Source organism: Heptranchias perlo, chromosome 9 (genome assembly GCF_035084215.1).
Source record: "Heptranchias perlo isolate sHepPer1 chromosome 9, sHepPer1.hap1, whole genome shotgun sequence".
Taxonomy (NCBI): domain Eukaryota; kingdom Metazoa; phylum Chordata; class Chondrichthyes; order Hexanchiformes; family Hexanchidae; genus Heptranchias; species Heptranchias perlo.
This window is the reverse complement of record NC_090333.1, coordinates 50902876-50924987: the sequence shown is the minus strand read 5'-3', so window position 1 is coordinate 50924987 and position 22112 is coordinate 50902876. Positions and strand designations below refer to the sequence as shown.

The window sequence follows — 22112 nt, the reverse complement described above, 5'->3', positions numbered from 1 at the left end:
CAGCTGGAATCAAGTTCGCAGTTAAGGGTTTTCCCACGGCCCAATTTCAAGACCAAGCTTCAGTAATACCTTACGGCAAGGCTCTCAGGTGAGTAGATAAATAGAATCCAGATATCAGTAATCAACATTTGAACACACAAGGCTCAGTTCAACTGTTGTAAACGTAATTAAATTGATGAAATGAGCACGCAAAGGTGGATAGTATATTTCCTAGTAAACCACCAAGACATCTGGAACTTCCTCCTCTCAGCTTTTAACAGTTCCCTAAAGATCTTTCTCTTCAGCCAAGTTTTCTTCCCCTACTAACCTCTCTCTTCCCTTCCTTTGCCCCACCCCCTCTTGATGTCTATTAGTAAAGACTTTTATAGTCCATTTTTTATTGATGATTTTAAAACCTGCATTTTAAAGTATCATATCATAGTAGGTACTGGAGGAGGCCATTTGGCCCATCATGCCTGTGCCGGCTCTTCGAAAGAGCTATCTAAATGGTTTCAGTCCCCAGCTCTTTTCCCATAGCCCTGTAATTTTTTTCTCTTCAAGTATTTATCCAATTTCCTTTTGAATGTTACTATTGATTCTGCTTCCACCATCCTTTCAAACAGTGCATTCCAGATCATCACAACTCACTGCATGAAAAAGTGTTTCCTCATATCGCCTCTGGTTCTTTTGCCGATCACCTTAAATCTGTGTCCTCTGGTTACTGACCCTTCTGCCATTGGAAACAGTTTCTCCTTATTTACTCTGTCAAAACCATTCATGATCTTGAACACCTCTATCAAATCTCCCCTTAACCTTCTCTATTCTAAGGAGAACAAATCCAGCTTCTCCAGTCTCTCCACATAACTGAAGTCCCTCATTCCTGGTACCATCCTAATAAATCTCTTCTGAACCCTCTCTAAGGGCTTGATATTCTTCCTAAAGTGTGGTGCCCAGAATTGAACACAATACTCCAGTTGAGGCCTGACCAGTGTTTTATAAAGGTTTAGTGTAACTTCCTTGCTTTTGTACTCTATGCCTCTATTAATAAATCCCAGGATCCCATATTTTTTTTAACAGCCTTCTCAATTTGTCCTGCTACCTTCAAAGATTTGTGCATGTGCACCCCCAGGTCTCTCTGTTCCTCCACCTCCTTTAAAATTGTACCATTTAGTTTTACATTGCCTGTCCTCATTCTTCCCACCAAAATGCATCACTTCATACTTCTCTGCGAATAAATTTCACCTGCCATGTGTCTGCCCGTTTCACCAGTTTGTCTGTGTCCACCTGAAGTCTATTATTCTCCACCACATTGTTTACTACATTTCCCACTCATCTGCAAACTTTGAAATTATACCCTCCTATACCCAAGTCCAGGTCATTTTTCTATATCAAAAAGAGCAGTGGTCCTAATACTGACCCCTGGGGAACACCACATATAGTTTCCTCCAGTCTGAAAAACAACCATTCACCACTACTCTCTGCATTCTGTCCCCTGGCCAATTTTGTATTCATGCTGCCACCGCCCCTTTAGTCCTGTGGGCTTTAATTTTGCTAAAAGTCTATTATGTGGTACTTTATCATATGCCTTTTGCAAGTCCATATACACAATATGAACCGCAATACCATCATTAAACCTCTCCATTACTTCGTCAAAGGACGCAATCAAGTTAGTCAAACACAATTATCCATGAACAAATCCATGTTGACTTTCATTTATTAGCCCATACTTTTCCAAGTGCCAATTAATTTTGTCCCGGATTATTGTCTCAAAAGTTTCCCTACCACCAACATTAAGCTGATTGGCCTGTAGTTGCCAGGTTTATCCTTCTCCCCTTTCTTGAACAGGGATGTAACATTTGCAATCCTCCAGACCTCCAGCACCATCCCCATGCCAAAGGCGGATTGGAAGATTGTGGCCAGAGCCTCCGCAATTTGCATCCTTAGTTCCCTCAGTAACCTAGGGTGCATTCCATCTGGACCAGATGACTTTTCTATCAACTGTCAATCTTTTAAGTACCTCCTCTTTATCTATTTATATTCTGTCCAATATGCCTACTACCTCCCTCATTATCACTACAATGGCAGCATTCTCTTTAGTGAAGATGAATGCAAAGTATTAGGAACATTGGAACAGGAGTAGGCCATTTAGCCCCTCGAGCCTGTTCCACCATTCAATGAGATCATGGCTGATCCGTGATCTAACTCCATATACCCACCTTAGCCCCATATCCCTTAATACCGTTGGTTAACAAAAATCTATCAATCTCAGATTTAAAATTAACAATTGAGCTAGCATCAACTGCCACTTGTGGAAGAGAGTTCCAAACTTCTACTACCCTTTGTATGTAGAAGTGTTTCCTAACTTCACTCCTGAAAGTCCTGGCTCTAATTTTTAGGCTACGTCCCCTAGTCCTAGACTCCCCAACCAGCAGAAATAGTTTCTCTATCAGTTCCCCTTAATATCTTGGAAACTTCAATCAAGTCACCCCTTAATCTTCTAAATTCCAGGGAATGCAACCCTAGTTTGTGTAATCTCTTCTCGTAATTTAACCCTTGGAGTCCATGTATCATTCTAGTAAATCTATGCCGCACACCCTCCTAGACCAATATATCCTTCCTAAGGAGCAGTGCCAGAACTGAACACAGTACTCCAGGTGTGGTCTAACAAGGGCTTTGTATAGCTGTAGCATAACTTCTACCCCCTTGTATTCAAGTCCTCTAGATATAAAGGCCAGTATTCCATTAGCCGTTTTGATTATTTTCTGTGCCTGTCCATGACATTTTAATGATCTATGTACATGGACCCATTTCATTTAATACCTTAGCCATGCCTCTGCCTCCACAAGAAGATCTCCTTTTTTGTCCCTAATCGGTCCCACCCTTCCTTTGATTACCCTTTTACTATTTAAATGTTTATATGAGACTTTTGGGTTCCCTTTTATGTTAGCCGCTAATCTATTTTCATGCTCTCTCTTTGTCCCTCTTATTCACTGAAAGTGTTTTTCAGTTGTTATTTTTAACATCAAAAACCAGGAGGAAAATGGAGCCCAAAAAGGGTCAATTGAGAAAAATCAGTAGAAAAACAGTTTTTATTTTGAACATCACTAAGTCTCAAGAAAACATGAGGGAACCATCGAGTTACATCAAAACTACAGCACAAAAACAGGCTATTTGGCCCAACTGGTCAGTGCCAGCATTTATGCTCCACACAAGCCTCCTCCCTCCCTACTTCATCTAACCCTATCAGGATACCCTTTTATTCCTTTCTCCCTCATGTGCTTATCTAGCTTCCCCTTAAATGCATCTTTGCTATTTGCCTCAACTACTCCTTGTGGTAGCTCGTTCCATATTTTTACCACTCTTCAGTTTCTCCTGAATTCCCTATTGGATTTATAAGTGACTATTTTATACTTATGACCTCTAGTTTTGGACTCCCCCACATGTGGAAACATTTTCTCTGTCTACTCTATCAAATGCTATCATTATCTTAAAGACCTCTATCAGGTCACCCCTCAGCCTTCTCTTTTCTAGAGAAAAGAGCCCCAGCCTGTTTAGTCCTTCCTGATAAGGATATCCTCTCAGTTCTGGTATCATCCTTGTGAATCTCTTTTGCACCCTCTCAATGCCTCTATATCCTTTTTATAATATGGAGACCAGAACTCTGCACAATACTCCAAGTGTTTATTTTTATTCGTTCATGGGATGTGGGCTTCGCTGGCAAGGCCAGCATTTATTGCCCATCTCTAATTGCCCTTGAGAAGGTGGTGGTGAGCCGCCTTCTTGAACTGCTGCAGTCTGTGTGGAGAAGGTTCTCCCACAGTGCTGTTAGGTAGGGAGTTCCAGGATTTTAACCCAGTGATGATGAAGGAACAGCGATATGTTTCCAAGTTGGAATGGTGTGTGACTTGGAGGGGAACGTGCAGGTGGTGTTGTTCCCATGTGCCTGCTGCTCTTGTCCTTCTAGGTGGTAGAGGTCGTGGGTTTGGGAGGTGCTGTCGAAGATGCCTTGGCAAGTGTGGTCTAACCAAGGTTCTATACAAATTTAACATAACTTCTTTGCTTTTCAATTCTGTCCCTCTAGAAATGAACCCTAGTGCTTGATTTGCCTTTTTTATGGCCTTATTAACCTGCTTCACTACTTTTAGTGATTTGTGTATTTGTACCCCTAGATGTCTTTGCTCCTCTATCCCGTTTAGACTCTATTATCCAAACAGTATGTGGCCTCCTTATTCCTCTTACCAAAATGCACCACCCCACACTTACCTATATTGAAATTTATTTGCCAACTACCCGCCATTCTGCAAGATTATTAATGTTCTCTTGCATTTAGACACATTCTTCCTTTATATTAACCACACCCCCCAATTTGGTGTCATCTGCAAATTTTGAAATTGTACTTCCAATTCCCGAATCCAAATCATTAATGTAAATTGTGGACAACAGTGGTACCAGCACCAATCCCTGTGGAACACCAATACCCACCTTTTTGTTAGTCTGAGTAGCTACCCTTAACCCCTACTCTCTGTTTTCTGTTTTGTAGCCAACTTGCTATCCATTCTGCAACCTGTCACCTGAATCCACATGCTCTGACCTTAGTCATGAGTATACAATGTGGTACCTTACCAAAGACCTTTTGAAAATCCAAATATATTCCATCTACTGCATTACCCTTGTCTACTCTTTCTGTTACTTCTTCAAAGAATTCACTAAGGTTGGTCACGCATGACTTTCCGTTCTGAAATCCATGCTGACTATTCTTTATTATATTTTTGTTCTCTAAATGTCTTTCTATTACGTCTTTGAGTAAAGATTCTATTATCTTTCCTACCACTGACGTTAAGCTAACTGGTCTTTCATTCCCTGGACTTGGTCTGTCTCCCGTTTTAAATATAGGAATAACATTAGCTGTCCGCCAGTCCTCAGGCACTATTCCCTCTTGTGATGAATTTTTATATATATGTAATAGTGTCTCTGCTATCTCCTCCCTAATTTCTTTTAAAATGCACAGATGCAATCCATCTGGATCAGGGGTTTCATCCTCCCTAAGTTTGATTAGTTTATCAATTATCTCTTCCGCCCCCCCCCTCCCCCTCCATCTTAAATGGTTCAATATCTTTTTCGATCTCTTCTTCTAATGTCCTGCCCACCTTGTTAGTCTCCCTGGTAAATACGGAGGCAAAGTAACTATTCAATATTTCTGCCATTTCGCTGTCGTTCCTCTGAGTTTATCGTGTACATCCCTTAGTGTCCTGTCACTGTTCTGGTTTTTCTTTTGTTATGGACACTGAGGTGGTACCAGCACATTGGAAACAGGCTAATGTGGTGCCTTTATTGAAAAATGGAGACAAAATAGATACAGGCAATAACAGATTTGTGCAAAATAATGGAATTGACTATCAGGAGTATACTGAAGCATCATCTGTACAACAATAACCTACTTAACAGCAGTCAGCATGGATTCAGAAGGCGAAGATAGGAACATAGGAACAGGAGTAGGCCATTCAGCCCCTCATGCCTGCTCCGCCATGCGATAAGATCATGGCTGATCTGTGATCTAGCTCCATATACCTGCCTTTGGCCCATATCCCCTAATACCTTTGGTTGCCAAAAAGCTATCTATCTCACATTTAAATTTAGCAATTGAGCTAGTATCAATTGCCGTTTGCAGAAGAGAGTTCCAAACCTTTACCACCCTTTGTGTGTAGAAATGTTTTCTAATCTCACTCCTGAAAGGTCTGGCTCTAATTTTTAGACTGCCCCCTACTCCTAGAATCCCCAACCAGCGGAAATAGTTTCTCTTTATTCACCCTATCCGTTCCCCTTAATATCTTATAAACTTCGATCAGATCACCCCTTAACCTTCGAAACTCTAGAGAATACAACCCCAATTTGTGTAATCTCTCCTCGTAACTTAACTCTTGAAGTCCGGGTATCATTCTAGTAAACTTATGCTGCACTCCCTCCAAAGCCAATATGTCCTTCCGAAGGTGCGATGCCCAGAATTGCTCACAGTACTCCAGGTGCGGTCTAACCAGGGTTTTGTATACCTGCAGCATTAGATATAGATCCCTCATATCTAATCTCCTCGTCTTCTTTGAGGAAGTGACAACCCAATTGGAATGTTCTAAACCCCATCACTTAGTGTACCTCAACTTCCAAAAGACTTTTGATAAAGTTCTGTGCAAAAGGCTATTAATTAAACTCAAATGCTGTGAGATTCAGGGTAAACCCTGGGAATGAATAAGAAACTGGGGGAAGGGGAGGAAACAGTGAGTACTTGTTAGAGAAGTTTTGTCAGAATTGGGGGAAGTACTGAGTGAGGTACCTCAAGGCTCAGTGTTGGGACTATAACTTTTTCTAATTTACAATCAATGACCTGCATTCAGAGACTTCATGCAAACTTGGAGGGACAGTGAAATCGGAAGACGTAGCTCAAAAATTACAGAATATACTGGATAAGGTATGTAAGTGGGCAGAGCAATGGCAGATGAAATTTAATATAGACATGTAAAAAGTGCTACACTTAGAAAGAAAAAATAGAGAACATGCACACCCTATGGTGTTGAAATAGCTACGGATGAAGCTGAAAGAGACCTAGGAGTCTTAGTAGACACGATGCTGAACATGTCCAACCAATGCAGAGCAGCAATTAACAAAGCCTATAGAATGCTGGAATGTCAAGCCAAAACAGTCGAGTACAAATTGGAAGAAGTCATGATCATACTGTATAGTCTTCTGATTAGACCACACCTTGCGTACTGCATCCATTTCTGGTCGCAGAGATAGAAGGGGGACATTCAGGCACTGGAGGCAGTGCAGGGAAGAGCCATGAGACTAATGAGTTGTGAGCTAAAACTGGAGAAACTTGGGCTTTTCAGCTTAGAAAGAAAACATCTGAGAGGTGATCTTATAGGTATATATGATTGTTAAAGATACAGGAAACATTAACCCAGAATATTACTTTAAACTGGTTGAGTAGAACTAAGAAATACGGTTTCAAATTACAAGATAATTTTAGGATTGATATCAGGATTTTTTTTCTCTACAAAGAATAATCTCTGGAATCATTTAAGAAACAATTGTTTCCAGTGCCAGAAGGGTTGGTAACCAGAGGATACAAATTAAGTTTAATTGGCAAAAGAACCAGAGGCGACATGAGGAAAATATTTTTACACAGCGAGTTGTTATGACCTGGAATGCACTGCCTGAAAGGGTGTGGAAGCAGATTCAATAATAAGTTTCAAAAGGGAATTGGATAAATACTTGAAGGGGAAAAAATTGCAGGGCTATGGGGAAAGAGCAGGGAGTGGGACTAATTGGATAGCTATTTCATGTGTTTGGAAGTCAAATTCAAGTTAATGGTGGAAGTTGATTTTGTCGCGTCCCAAGTACACTGTTTCATGGTTGAATTTGAATAAGATGAAAGAAGACCTGCCAGGGAGATCAGCAGACGCAGAGCTGGATTGCCTCCACATGCTACTTTGTCACCAACTGAGTTCAAGCTCTGCCACACCTATCTGGTGGTGACCATGGGGAACTGGTTTCACTGAAGATTGCTCAGGCCATGAGAAAGCCAGTTGCAGAGCTGTGGCAATGGAAGCAGCTGCTTCCCTGCAGTGACAAAAACTTGACAACCATCAATAGGTCACATGTAAATGAATGGACCAATTTGGCATATCATGGATGAACAAACAGTTAATTGGTGTTGGCGGCCATTTGGCACATCAAAATTACTACTTCCAACGGAGCATGGATAACTTGAACCTCATGGATTGACTTGATGGATTCCATCCCCTGAGGGAGGTGACTAACCACAGGTTAGACTTCCAAGAAGATAAACTGCAGTGAAATTTCTAAGCCTTGAAAGTAATCTGACAAAAACGCGAGGATGTCAATCTAACAGAAGACATTTCCATTGTTACAAGAAGACTGGAGCCATAGAGTTCAATGGGCATTTGATCATCCCTGTCACTGCCTCTCCTTATAACTTTCAATCCCAACTTTCTCACTTTTTCTCTCATCATCTCCTGATGGCAATGACCCAATTTCCAAAGACTTCTGTTACTTCACCCTGATGATCATTCTTCATATGTTGCGTCTACACGGTGAGTGTTGCCAGGCTATTTGACTGTAAATGGCATCACAGCCAACCCAGGCCTTATTATCACCTGATGTCTAAATGTGCGCCCTTTCTAGCACTGGTTACTAGATAGCAGTCATTACAGGAGTAGGGTTTTCCCCTCCCCAGTGCAGGGTCACTGAGGCTAATAGTACCACCCCTCCTGCTGCCCCATCAATCACATTCTTAATCGAATATTCAGCTACTTCCTTTTTGAAAGGAATGAATGCAATATGCTGGAATTTTCCTCATTTGAACTTTAGGAAGATTGACTAAACTTTGTTTAGTTAAAATAGAGTCTGGCATTTATTTAAACTTTGTTTGATTTCAGTATCAGTTCCATAATAACCTTTTGAGAGCTGCACACCTGTGTGATCTGTACACTGTTATCTTAACATATGATCTCATCTTCAAAAGCCGTTGAAGAGCGTCTCCATGTGTTTGTTATAACTAACGCTCAATGGCTTTTCCTTAAATATCTCAAATTTCAGCCAATGCTGAGGGTTGGCAGGCCTTTCGGGCTCTTTCTGCATTCTCCTCTTCCATCTAAATTGTTGCTTGGGGTTAGTTGTGATCTGTAGGAAATAGAATAATCATTGGAGAATGCTCTTTGGAATGTGTGTGTTTTAACTCTTTAAGCACCAAAATGTGTGCGTGTAGTTTCAACCATTCCACTCTCAGAGGAGAACTGCATTAATAGTGGGCCATTTTCTTCTTGGCAAGAGGGGTTCTTCGCCTCAGGCTGAGGTGTCATTTTTATTGTAGCACATGGTGCCAGCAGGCCAGTAGCTTCCGTTCACTGCTACCTTGATTGCTATGAGTGCTTCAATTTTTAATATATAATAGATAAATCTGGCTCCTGGTCCTTGGTATAATTAGGTCCCAGATCATGTTAAACTTGATCAACCTGTGGTCACTATCCCCGGGGGCATGAATCTAAACAGTAAGGGCGTGAAAATCTGAAAATCTCTGTTCCTGACCCCACCAAAGAATCCGGGGTCAGGGGATGGTTCCCTAATTTGAATATGGCTGGTGGGCACCCATCCACTCCATCTGCACCATCACCAAGACCGCCTACTTCCACCTCTGACATCGCCCATCTTCGCAACTGCCTCAGCTCATCTGCTGCTGAAACCCTCATCCATACCTTTGTTACCTCTAGACTTGACTATTCCAATGTTCTCCTGGCCGGCCTCCCACTTGATCCCATCCAAAACTCTGCTGCCTGTATCTTAACTCGCATCAAGTCCCGTTCACCCATCACCCCTGTACTTGCTGACCTACATTGGCTCCTGTTCTGGCAATGCCTCGATTTTAAAAATTCTCATCCTTGTTTTCAAATCCCTCTGTGGCCTCGCTCCGCCCTCTTTCTGTAACCTCCTGCAGCCCCACAACCCTCCGTGATCTCTGCGCTCCTCCAATTCTTGCATCTTGCGCATTCCCGATTTTAATCGCTGCACCATTGGCGGCCGTACCTTCAAGTGCCTAGGCCCTAAACTCTGGAATTCCCTCCCTAAACTTCTCCACCTCTCTACCTCTCTCTCCTCCTTTGAGACGCTCCTTAAAACCTACCTCTTTGACCAAGCTTTAGGTCACCTATCTCAATATCTCCTTATGTGGCTCGTTGTCAAATGTTGTTTGATAATGCTACTGTGAAGCACCTTGGGATGTTTTACTAGGTTAACAGCGCTACATAAATGCAAGTAGTTGTTGGTGCAGCAAGAGCATCCGCCAGAGCAGGGGAGGGGGGTGGTGGCTAATATGGTGCTCACTCTTCAGCCAGCAGCCCCAGTCCAACAGAAATTTTTCACAGGGTCTATCGGGAGGGTATTGATCCTTCCCTTCGGATGGCTGTTTTCCTTGAGGACACAGACCTGAACTCCCATGTGGGCCCCACTGATACAGGCCCAAGGGCCATTATGTCTAGTTGAGCCCAGTGTACTGGCCACATGGCATAATCCTTGCTGGGACAAGGTAATTCCAAAATCGAGAATTCCACCTCCAAACAAGCCACCATACAAACTTCTAGTGGAGACTGGGACCCCACATATGGGGTTTCAACCTCTCCACTAAACTCCTGGGAAAATTAAGCTGGGAGGCATGGATTTTCACTCCTGAGTGTTGGTAACTTTGGGTACTTCACAGCTGAGCCTAATCCTGTTCTCAACCAACATCCATGCACATGCTTTTTTTCTTTCTGGTGTTAATGATATCTGCACCTTCCACAAAATCTTTCTTCACACTTTCTCTGTGCAGCTCCAGGGACCAATTTTCCAGCAACATGGACAGAAAGAATGTAAGATAATATCGAAAGGTTTTCACACCCACAGCCTACCTTGTATGCACCCTTTCTGTTCTTAGAAACTGACAAAACAACAAACTCAGACAAGACTAGGAATCAAACCTGGGACCTTTTTTGGTCTGTATGGCTTAGCACCACACCAAGTGATGCATTTAACTATTATAACACGAGCATTTATTTTTCCAAGTGAAAATGGATTCATTTTTCTTACCTTCCACTGCCAAACTTATGATCTCCTGAACTTTGTGCCTTTCCCCGACGAAGAGGACAAGGAGCCAGTGTGTTCTAATCCTCCACAAATGCTGATCTAAAACGGGCCACTAGAAGGTGCAGGAGAGCTATCTGAGCTGACCCTCCTGATTTCCCTTTCCATCTTTGTACAGAAACTTTGCCAGACTACCAGCTAAGATTGGGAACCCAGTTGTGTGCAGAACCCATTTTCCAACATCCTATATTGTATTGCTACATGATTTGGCTAATCCATGGCTATGAAGAAACAACTGAAAACAATTAATTTCACTCATGCTCTGCATTTTCTGCCCTTTGGTAGCTCAGTGGATAAATGCGGTGTAGTGTGGAACTGAGGTATACAGACCAGGAAGTTCAAACCGTGTTTGTTGTGAATTAGGTGATCTCAGATGGGGAAGGGGCAAACGACTTCTTTGTCCAAGCTGTCCTCTCTTGTATTCTAGCTGCCTTTTCTTCTGAGACCTTTTTGTTCGTTCATGGGATGTGGGCATCACTGGCGAGGCCGGCATTTATTGCCCATCCCTAATTGCCCTTGAAAAGGTGGTGGTGAGCTGCCTTCTTGAACCGCTGCAGTCCATGTGGTGAAGGTTCTCCCACAGTGCTGTTAGGTAGGGAGTTCCAGGATTTTGACTCAGCGACTATGAAGGAACGGTGATATATTTCCAAGTCGGGATGGTGTGTGACTTGGAGGGGAACGTGCAGGTGGTGTTGTTCCCATGTGCCTGCTGCTCTTGTCCTTCAAGGTGGTAGAGGTCGTGGGTTTGGGAGGTGCTGTTGAAGAAGCCTTGGCGAGTTGCTGCAATGCATCCTGTGGATGGTACACATTGCAGCCACTGTGCCCCGCTGGTGAAGGGAGTGAATGTTTAGGGTGGTGGATGGGGTGCCAATCAAGCGGGCTGCTTTATCTTGGATGGTGTCGAGCTTCTTGAGTGTTGTTGGAGCTGCACTCATCCAAGCAAGTGGAGAGTATTCCATCATACTCCTGACTTGTGCCTTGTATATGGTGGAAAGGCTTTGGGGAGTCAGGAGGTGAGTCACTCGCCACAGAATACCCAGCCTCTGACCTGCTCTTGTAGCCACAGTATTTATATGGCTGGTCCAGTTAAGTTTCTGGTCAATGGTGACCCCCAGGATGTTGATGGTAGGAGATTCGGCGATGGTAATGCCGTTGAATGTCAAGGGGAGGTGGTTGGACTCTCTCTTGTTGGAGATGGTCATTGCCTGGCACTTATCTGGCGCGAATGTTACTTGCCACTTATGAGCCCAAGCCTGGATGTTGTCCAGGTCTTGCTGCATGCGGGCTCGGACTGCTTCATTATTTGAGGGGTTGCGAATGAAACTGAACACTGTGCAATCATCAGCGAACATCCCCATTTCTGACCGTATGATGGAGGGAAGGTCATTGATGAAGTAGCTGAAGATGGTTGGGCCTAGGACACTGCCCTGAGGAACTCCTGCAGCAATGTCCTGGGGCTGAGATGATTGGCCTCCAACAACCACTACCATCTTCCTTTGTGCTAGGTATACCATGTTTCTTTCTGCAAAGTTCTGCATACTACATCACCTCTGTCTTTGCCAAGCTCCTGTGTCCCAGCAAATCAACTTGAAGATCTTGATTTTCACCTTCAGATCTCTTCATGGTCTCACACCACCCTCTCCAGCCATACATCCCTGTGTGAACTCTCCACTCCGCTGACTCTGTATGATTGCTTGTTCCTTACTTCTTCTGTTTCTTCATTAGAATTCTCCCCCAAAACCACTTTGCCTCACTGCCTCCCCCCCCCCCCCCCCCCACCACCTTCAAAATCCTCCTAAGACTCCTCTTTAACTGTGCCTTCGGTCTCAACCCCTCCTCATTGAAAGCCTGTTAAGTTAACTTACTGTTAAGGGTCACACCTGAAGAATGGCTACTTGGCTGGGTTACTGGAGTGCTACTGGTGTCTATAGAACCACACCCTAACATGAATCAGTGCCTTCAGGAGGGAAAGGGAAAAAAGAGAAAATCAAAAAAAAAGAAAACGAGATTTTTGTTTTTTTCTGTAACCTCTGTATGCCCATATCTGCCTAGTTCCCATTTTTTTGATTGATTCCTTTGGACCTAATCTTTTTTACAGGGGGAGTTCTGTGAGCATTGTTCACTTTTTAATCAATAGTAAAAGGAATACCAAGCTAGATTATCATCCTTCACCTGTTACCTTTTGCAAGCTAAGTGCACCATTTTAACAATTTGTATACATATGAGAGTGGATAAGCTCTTCTTACAATAAAAATGAATAATTTTATGCCTCTGCAGAATTAAAAGGATTGGTTTTGATGAATATCACAAGACATGGACTGAAATTGCCACATCGAAAGCAACTGAGAACTGCAAAAATCCAAGTACGGTAATACATCCATTAGGGTGTCTCCTCCTACTCGCTTTAATTAAAAGTATCATGGGGCCGGGAGGTGCAGTGGGTTACTATGCTTCCTTTATACATCTAGGGCCTGCGTTTGAATTCAGCCAAGACTTTGCTGCTAATAAGGGTCCAATGTATAGTGAGTTTGAGACAGATTCAAACCAAGCTTCTAGTTGATGTGGGTATACAGTACAAGACTAAGTTCCAGAAGGGGGGCCGGAGCGGGCTACGAATGGGGAAGGGTGATTGCGATGCCTTTGGGGTCGGAGGAGCACTCCTGCCGACATCTGTCCTGCTGATCGCTGACTAAGTTTGAAAAGGGGGTGCCTTAACAGCCTTTACATAATATTACATATTTAAGGTGCCTAACGCCTGGTTTAGGCATCTCGCCGGGACGCCTAAAAATGGGCCCCACGCATTTAAAAGTGGGACCAATGCCTACGCAGATTGGACGCAGGCTAAATCGTTATGCATTGCACCTGTTTTTCGGGCAAAAAACGGGCACATCGCATACCAATTTCTACCCCTGTGTCTGTTTATTTCCTCTAATTCTTGCTGTGGAGCTCTCTGTCTTTTGATTGGTCTTCTGCTCTTTTTCTGTCACACACACTGTTCTTATTGTGCTGTTTGTATCTGACTTTTTTTTAAAAAACATTTTTTTCACTCTTTCTGTAAGCTTCTATTCCACTCTGTCTTCTCTCTCTTTTATATGGCTGTTACTTGTGTTCCTTCACTAATGTGCTTAGATTCTGTCTCCTACTTTTTTTAAAGCTCAGGGAACACAGTGAGATGGCAGCCGATATTTACCGGGTGAGAAGTAGGCATTGGGATCAGATGGGGAGAGGATTTCTGGGAACTGCTGGAACAGGAGTGAGAAAGAAACTGGGTCTGAAAAGGAGCAGGAGCGGCACTGGGGTTGGAATGTGGGATGGAGTGGGTGGGGGGCTGGCAGTAGTCTGGGGTTGGAGCTGTGGTTAGAAAGTTAGGGCCTAGGAGCACTTATGGTAGAAAGGGGGTGTGCTGGGAGGCTATCTAGTGTTGTGGGGGCATCTGGTGTCTGGGAGCTATACGGCGTGAGTTATGAAAGTATTTGGGGGGACGGGCGGCTGGGGACCTGGTTAAACCTGGTTCAGGTAGGACTTTCCTCCCTTGCAGATTTTCACAAACAATATCTGTTTTACTGGACCTGTATGTACCATCTGGCTCCACTTGAGAATCTTGTGTTCTCGTGGCAGATACTTTAAGGACTTTTAACAAAATAAATGCTTAGAAAGTACATGCCACTGTCACCATATGTTTGTCGTAATTCCCCTGACTTGAGTTATGTGGTTTAAAAAAAACAACTACTTACTGCTAAATCCCACTCCTCATTTTTTGCTGTCTGTATGTGAACGAAACCACTTCCAGTCTGACCATTCAGTTTGAGCTGGGTGGTGTGCAGCCTTGTAATCTCATCAACTAGTTGGAATAGTTAATAGGAAGGGGAACAGAGACTGTGGAAGGGTGACAGGCCAGGGGGATGAATGTAGCCTGAATGGCAGTAGAATATTTTTTTTGCTGGTAACCCATCTATCCCCATACTCAGACTCTGCCACATCCTTCACCTGTTTGGTCCAGACCTCTGTCAGTCATACTTTTTATACCCATTGTGTTTCCCATGAAACACCCTAGTAGATTTGGCAACAGTTACATGATTCTGATGCGCCAATGAGAGTCCCAGAAAAGGGCATTTACTTAATGAGTCAATCAGATAGATATAATATGGTGTACTGCCTGTGATTTTCCAATAATTAGTTTATACTGAAAACACACCACCCTTCTAGACCATTCAAAGCCCATTGATCACAAGTTGGAGGGCTGGCATCTGCTGTGAGCAGAGTGGTGCACCGATGTGTCGGGGCAAGTGAGAGTTGATATTGTGTACAGGCAAAATTTTAAAAGGGTCTTTTTTACACACATGCAAATCATTTTGGTGTCTGGTAGTCCTATGAAAGATAATCCAGACTTAGACAAAAATCCAAGAAGTCATATTAGTTGGGATATATTCTGACCGTGGTTTATCCATATTATTAATCCCTTGTAATAGGTCAGAGGAGCTTATTGGTATCTGGATTATCAACAATGCAAAATGGAACAGGCACAAATGAAAACTAACTGACAGACCCGGCAGGAACAAAAGAGTTTTGTACTGGAAAGGGAAGGCAGACAAAGAAGTTATGTTATACAATTTTAATTTATCAAGCATTGAAAGGTCTTATCAACTCTCCATAATGCTTACTTTTTTATGTTACATAAGAGCAAATTCCATGCTCTTGTGTACGCATCGGGGAAGCTGCTCTTCAAAAGAAATGACTTAGAGCCCTGATTCTCCAATCTGCAATCCCTACTACTATGGCTCCTCACTGTAATCTCCACAAGGTAGAGCGTGGCATTCAGTACACAGCATGCTGTGGGACTGACCTATAACTGACTCTGGTTTAAAGCTCCAACTTCAGTCAATGCTGAGCAAGCTGATCTCAGTCAGTGTGTTGATGGGAATACGACAATTGCCCCAGTCTCTTCAGCCATTACCTATTTTACTTCAGATACTATAGTAGAGTGTATTTGTTGAGTGTATTCAGGAGGAATTTCTCATTCAGTATGTGGATGGCCCGACTAGAGAGGGGGCAAAACTTGACCTCCTCTTGGGAAATAAGGAAGGGCAGGTGACAGAAGTGTTAGTGAGGGATCACTTTAGGACCAGTGATCATAATTCCATTAGTTTTAAGATAGCTATGGAGAATGATAGGTCTGGCCCAAAAGTTAAAATTCTAAATTGGGGAAAGGCCAATTTTGATGGTATTAGACAGGAACTTTCAGAAGTTGATTGGGAGAGTCTGTTGGCAGGCAAAGGGACGTCTGGTAAGTGGGAGGCTTTCAAAAGTGTGTTAACCAGGGTTCAGGGTAAGCACATTCCTTATGAAGTGAAGGGCAAGGCTGGTAGAAGTAGGGAACCTTGGATGACTCGGGAGATTGAGGCCCTAGTCAAAAAGAAGAAGGAGGCATATGACATGCATAAGCAGCTGGGATCAAGTGGATCCCTTGAAGAGTATAGAGATTGCCGGAGTAGAGTTAAGAGAGAAATCAGGAGGGCAAAAAGGGGACATGAGATTGCTTTGGCAGATAAGGCAAAGGAGAATCCAAAGAGCTTCTACAAATACATAAAGGGCAAAAAAGTAACTAGGGAGAGAGTAGGGCCTCTTAAGGATCAACAATGTGCGTCTATGTGCGGAACCACAAGAGATGGGTGAGATCCTAAATGAATATTTCACATCGGTATTTACGGTTGAGAAAGGCATGGATGTTGGGGAACTTTGGGAAATAAATAGTGATGTCTTGAGTGTACATATTACAGAGAGGGAGGTGCTGGAAGTCTTAACGCGCATCAAGGTAGATAAATCTCCGGGACCTGATGAAATGTATCCCAGGACGTTATGGGAGGTTAGGGAGGAAATTGCGGGTTCCCTACCAGAGATATTTGAATCATCGACAGCCAAAGGTGAGGTGCCTGAAGATTGGAGGGTAGCAAATGTTGTGCCTTTGTTTAAGAAGGGCGGCAGGGAAAAGCCTGGGAACTACAGACCGGTGAGCCTGACATCTGTAGTGGGTAAGATGTTAGAGGGTATTCTGAGAGACAGGATCCACAGGCATTTGGAGAGGTAGGGACTGATTAGGAACAGTCAGCATGGTTTTGTGAGAGGAAAATCATGTCTCACGAATTTGATTGAGTTTTTTGAAGGGGTAACCAAGAAGATAGATGAGGGCTGTGCAGTAGACGTGGTCTACATGGACTTTAGCAAAGCCTTTGACAAGGTACCGCATGGTAGGCTGTTACATAAGGTTAAATCTCACGGGATCCAAGGTGAGGTAGCCAATTGGATACAAAATTGGCTTGACGACAGAAGACAGAGGGTGGTTGTAGAGGGTTGTTTTTCAGACTGGAGGCCTGTGACCAGCGGTGTGCCTCAGGGATCGGTGCTGGGTCCGCTGTTATTTGTTATTTATATTAATGATTTGGATGAGAATTTAGGAGGAATGGTTAGTAAGTTTGCAGATGACACCAAGATTGGTGGCATTGTGGACAGTGAAGAAGGTTATCTAGGATTGCAACGGGATCTTGATAAATTGGGCCAGTGGGCCGATGAATGGCAGATGGAGTTTAATTTAGATAAATGTGAGGTGATGCATTTTGGTAGATCAAATCGGGCCAGCACCTACTCCGTTAATGGTAGGGCGTTGGGGAGAGTTATAGAACAAAGAGATCTAGGAATACAGGTTCATAGCTCCTTGAAAGTGGAGTCACAGGTGGATGGGGTGGTGAAGAAGGCATTCGGCATGCTTGGTTTCATTGGTCAGAACATTGAATACAGGAGTTGGGATGTCTTGTTGAAGTTGTACAAGACATTAGTAAGGCCACACTTGGAATACTGTGTACAGTTCTGGTCACCCTATTATAGAAAGGATATTATTAAACTAGAAAGAGTGCAGAAAAGATTTACTAGGATGCTACCGGGACTTGATGGTTTGACTTATAGGGAGAGGTTGGATAGACATGGACTTTTTTCCCTGGAGAGTAGGAGGTTAAGGGGTGATCTTATAGAAGTCTATAAAATAATGAGGGGCATAGATAAGGTAGATAGTCAAAATCTTTTCCCAAAGGTACAGGAGTCTATAACAAGGGGGCATAGATTTAAGGTGAGAGGGGAGAGATACAAAAGGGTCCAGAGGGGCAATTTTTTCACTCAAAGGGTGGTGAGTGTCTGGAACGAGCTGCCAGAGGCAGTAGTAGAGGCGGGTGCAATTTTGTCTTTTAAAAAGCATTTGGACAGTTACATGGGTAAGATGGGTATAGAGGGATATGGGCCAAGTGCAGGCAATTGGGACTAGCTTAGTGGTATAAACTGGGCGACATGGACATGTTGGGCCGAAGGGCCTGTTTCCATGTTGTAAACTTCTATGATTCTAGAGGTGAAAACCCTGGAATCATTTAAGAAACAATTAGATGCTGTAATGGTTTATGGTTTTTCTGGATTGATGAATTATGATAGGCTGAATGGTCTTCCCCATCTGTAATTATCTTTTGACACAATGAGCAATGCCATTGGAGATATTGTTGGTTAAACTATTAAAGTAAAACCTGTACTGACGAAACAAATAATTGATTTTATTTGCACCTTTGTTTCAGTGTTAGAAGCAGCAGTGTCCAATCCTAATCTTCAAGCATTATATTATGGACTGGGAAACGAGGAGTTACAAAAAGAAATTGAAGAACAGAATAAAGAGTGCGTATCCATCCGAGTTCATTGACTTAACACCTTACCGTAAAGGTACTCATTTATAGGAGGTTATTTAGACTGCCAGTATTATGTAATAAAGCCAGTGATATTATGGGATTGATGATGCCACCTGCAGCACCTGACGCACTGTCATACTTCAGCTGCAGGAGCCCCACGTCATTGAGAGAATGGGACTGAAGCCTACTTCACACCCAATGTTTTGAGCATAGAGCAGTGATAGCAGGAGATGCCGAAAGCACTGGGAGCCTATCCAACAACTGTCTGCAAGTCTCATGAAAGCCCCAAATCAAATGCAAATTAGGGGCCTCCTTATAATGTGGTTGGAATGCCTGAACAGCACTCCAGTTGCTCAGCATCTGTTTGGAATGGATGCTTCAGAGAAAGCCCACCTGAAAAGAAAAAGAAATGCTGCTGAGCGGTTCTCTCTTTGATATGGGGCCACTTTTCCATCCTGCTCCTGTGTTTTTCTTTGACCTCCAACAGCCAAACCCTGAGCTCACCCTATCTTCAGGAAAAAAAAACCAGGGCTACTGGAGGGGCATCTAGCAGCCCTTGACTGGCTGCTACTGTCGGACATTCCGCCTCTGACTCACATGGCACACTCAGCACATCATGCACTGCATGGCAGGAGTACGACAAAAATATATCAATAAGCTAACCTCACATTATTGTGTGAGGTCAGTTCATCTGCAGAGCCTAGGGAGTTTCTTTTCTTGTGCGCTGCACCGAGACCGCATTATTTGCCCTTATATGTTCACCATGAACCAATCAAGTCATTTAAATAATTTCTTCAAACTGCTTTCAGCTACCATTTTCCTTCCTCATTTAGGCCAGTATATACAGCCAAAAATAACATTTACAGAAAAGCAGGAAATAATTGCATTTATATAGCACCTTATCTGTTCCATATTAATCATATCCTCCACTCATCATAATTTTTTTTTTAAAGTTTGCATTGCAGAACAATACAGATAATCTGGGCTTTATTTTCCCAGGCTCTGCCCTACTGGTAGGATCATGTAAACTGCAGTCAGGCAATGGCTAATTGAGCACAAGACTTCCAGGGCCACTATAATAAGGCCCAAACCACCATCCAAGGCACAGTGGAGTGCGTGATAGGCATGCTGAAGCAGTGCTTCTGCTGTTTCGGCCACTCCGATGGGGCCCTGCAATGCAATCCCATCAAACTATCTAAGATTATCACTATGTGCTGCATAATTAAGCAATAGATTGAGGGATCAAAATAAAACTGCAGGATCAAGGAGGAATTGGGGCAGGAGAGTGACAGGAAGGCAGCAAGGCAAAAAAGGAAGCAGAGGTGGAGCTGCACAATAAGCATGTGGGTCAAATGACCTAAACCACTGTAGTCAACAATTTCCACTAATATCACCACACTCCCACAGCCCATCTTTCTTTTCACTCTTATTAGCTACAGAGCAGCTACTTCACCAATAGCACAATCACTGGCCGCCTGGCAGTGAGGCTGCCTTTCCAACCACTTACTTTTATTCCTGCCCCCGCTGCTATTCAGAGACCAAAACAAGGAATGTCACAATAAAGTTTCAATATTTCATTGCAAAGTATACACAATAGTCTCCCTGCCTACTTTGTCCACCCATGCTTCCCATTCGTGATGGTGTAAGCAGCAATTCTTCAATTTACTGTAGTGCTCCCATCCATAGGAGGAGCAGCTTTGGGGGCAGGTTAAGGGAAGGCTGCTGCTAGTGGCCTGCGATGGTAGTGGCCATTTACTTCTGGGTACAAGGCCCAGATTTCCCTGCAATAGCTGGAGTGACTTGTGTTAATATCGTGGCTGCCAGCATCTGGCTGGCCTTAGGCACTGGGGTAATCCTTGGTGGAGCCCGGCTGGAACGGGAGGTCATGTGGCACCTTGAGAGGAGGGCACCTCATCGGACTTTTCTGTAGATACACTATGAGCCCTGCAATGGGGGCTGACAGGAGTGTTGGACCTTGAGTGTCTTCATAGCATCATACAAAGTTACGGCACAAAAGGAGGCCATTCGGCCCATCATGTCCGTGCCGGCCGAGAAAGAGCTATCCAGCTTAATCCTACTTTCCAGCACTTGGTCCATAGCCTTGTAGGTTACGGCACTTAAAGTGCGCATCCAAGTATTATTAAATGAGTAGAGGCAGAAACCCTCAACCACCCTTTCAGGCAGTGAGTTCCAGACCCCCACCACTCTCTGGGTGAAAAAATTTCTCCACGGCTCCCCTCTAATCCTTCTACCAATTACTTTAAATCTATGCCCCCTGGTCACTGACCCCTCTGCTACGAGAAATAGGTCCTCCCTATCCGCTCTATCTAGTCCCGTCATAATTTTACATACCTCAATTAAATCTCCTCTCAGCCTCTTTTATTCCAAAGAAAACAACCCCAGCCTATCCAATCTTTTCTCATAGCTAAAATTCTCCAGCCCTGGCAACATCCTCATAAATCTCCTCTGTACCCTCTCTAGTGCAATCACATCTTTCCTGTAATGTGGTGACCAGAACTGTACGCAGTACTCAAACTGTGGCCTAACCAGTGTTTTATACAGTTCCAGCATAACCTCGCTGCTCTTATATTCTATGCCTCGGCTAATAAAGGAAAGTTTCCCATTTGTCTTTTTAGCCACCTTATCTACCTGGTCTGCTACCTTCAGAGATCTGTGGATATGCACTCCAAGGTCCCTTTGTTCTTCTACACCTCTCAGAATCCTCCCATTTATTGTCTACTCCCTTGCCTTGTTTGCCCTCCCCAAATGCATCACCTCACACTTCTCTGGATTGAATTCCATTTGCCACTTTTCTGCCCACCTGACCAGTCCATTGTTATCTTCCTGCAGTCTACAGCTTTCCTCCTAACTATCAACCACACGGCCAATTTTTGTATCATCTGCAAACTTCTTGATCAAGCCCCCCACATTCAAGTCCAAATCATTAATATATACCACAAAAAGCAAGAGACCTAGTACTGAGCCTTGTAGGACCCCACCATAAACAGCCTGCCAGTCGCGAAAACACCCGTCAACCGTTACCCTTTGCTTCCTGCCATTGAGCCAATTTTGGATCCGACTAGCCACTTTCCCTTGGATCCCATGGGCTTTTACTTTTTTGACCAGTCTGCCATGTGGGACCTAAAATCCATGTGCACTAGATCAAACCCATTACCCTCATCTACCCTCCTTGTTCGCTGCTCAAAAACTTCAATCAAGTTAGTCAGACACAACCTTCTCTTAACAAATCCATGCTGACTGTCGTTGATTATCCTGTGCCTTTCTAAATGACGATTTACGCTGTCCCTCAGAATTGATTCCAATAATTTGCCCACTACCGAGGTTAGACTGACTGGCCTATAATTACTCGGTCTATCACCTTCTCCTTTTTTAAACAACGGTACAACATTAGCAGTCCTCCAATCCTCCAGCATCACACCTGTAGCCAGGGAGGATTAGAAAATGATGGTCAGAGCCTCCGCTATTTCCTCCCTTGCTTCTCAGCAGCCTGGGATACATTTCATCTGGGCCTGGCAATTTATCTACTTTCAAAGATGCTAATCTGCTTAATACTTTCTCCCTCACTATGTTTATCCCATCCCAATATTTCACACTCCTCCTCCTTAACTACAATCTCTGCATCGTCCCCCTCTTTTGTGAAGACAGACACAAAGTATTCATTAAGAACCATATCCACATTTTCCGCCTCCACACGTAAGTTACCTTTTCGAT

The 22112-nt window shown here is 43.5% G+C and overlaps 1 protein-coding gene across 1 annotated transcript in view; it reads left to right on the top strand.

Annotated features, from left to right (window-relative positions):
- Window positions 1-22112, top strand: part of LOC137325020 (ubiquitin-conjugating enzyme E2 U-like) — a 76797-nt gene that overhangs the window by 46852 nt on the left and 7833 nt on the right. Inside the window, exons 7-9 of the mRNA XM_067989721.1 lie at window positions 4-88; window positions 12943-13028; window positions 18273-18369. Of these exons, the coding sequence (XP_067845822.1) occupies window positions 4-88; window positions 12943-13028; window positions 18273-18369 (268 nt within the window). The remainder of the gene's footprint in view (window positions 1-3; window positions 89-12942; window positions 13029-18272; window positions 18370-22112) is intronic.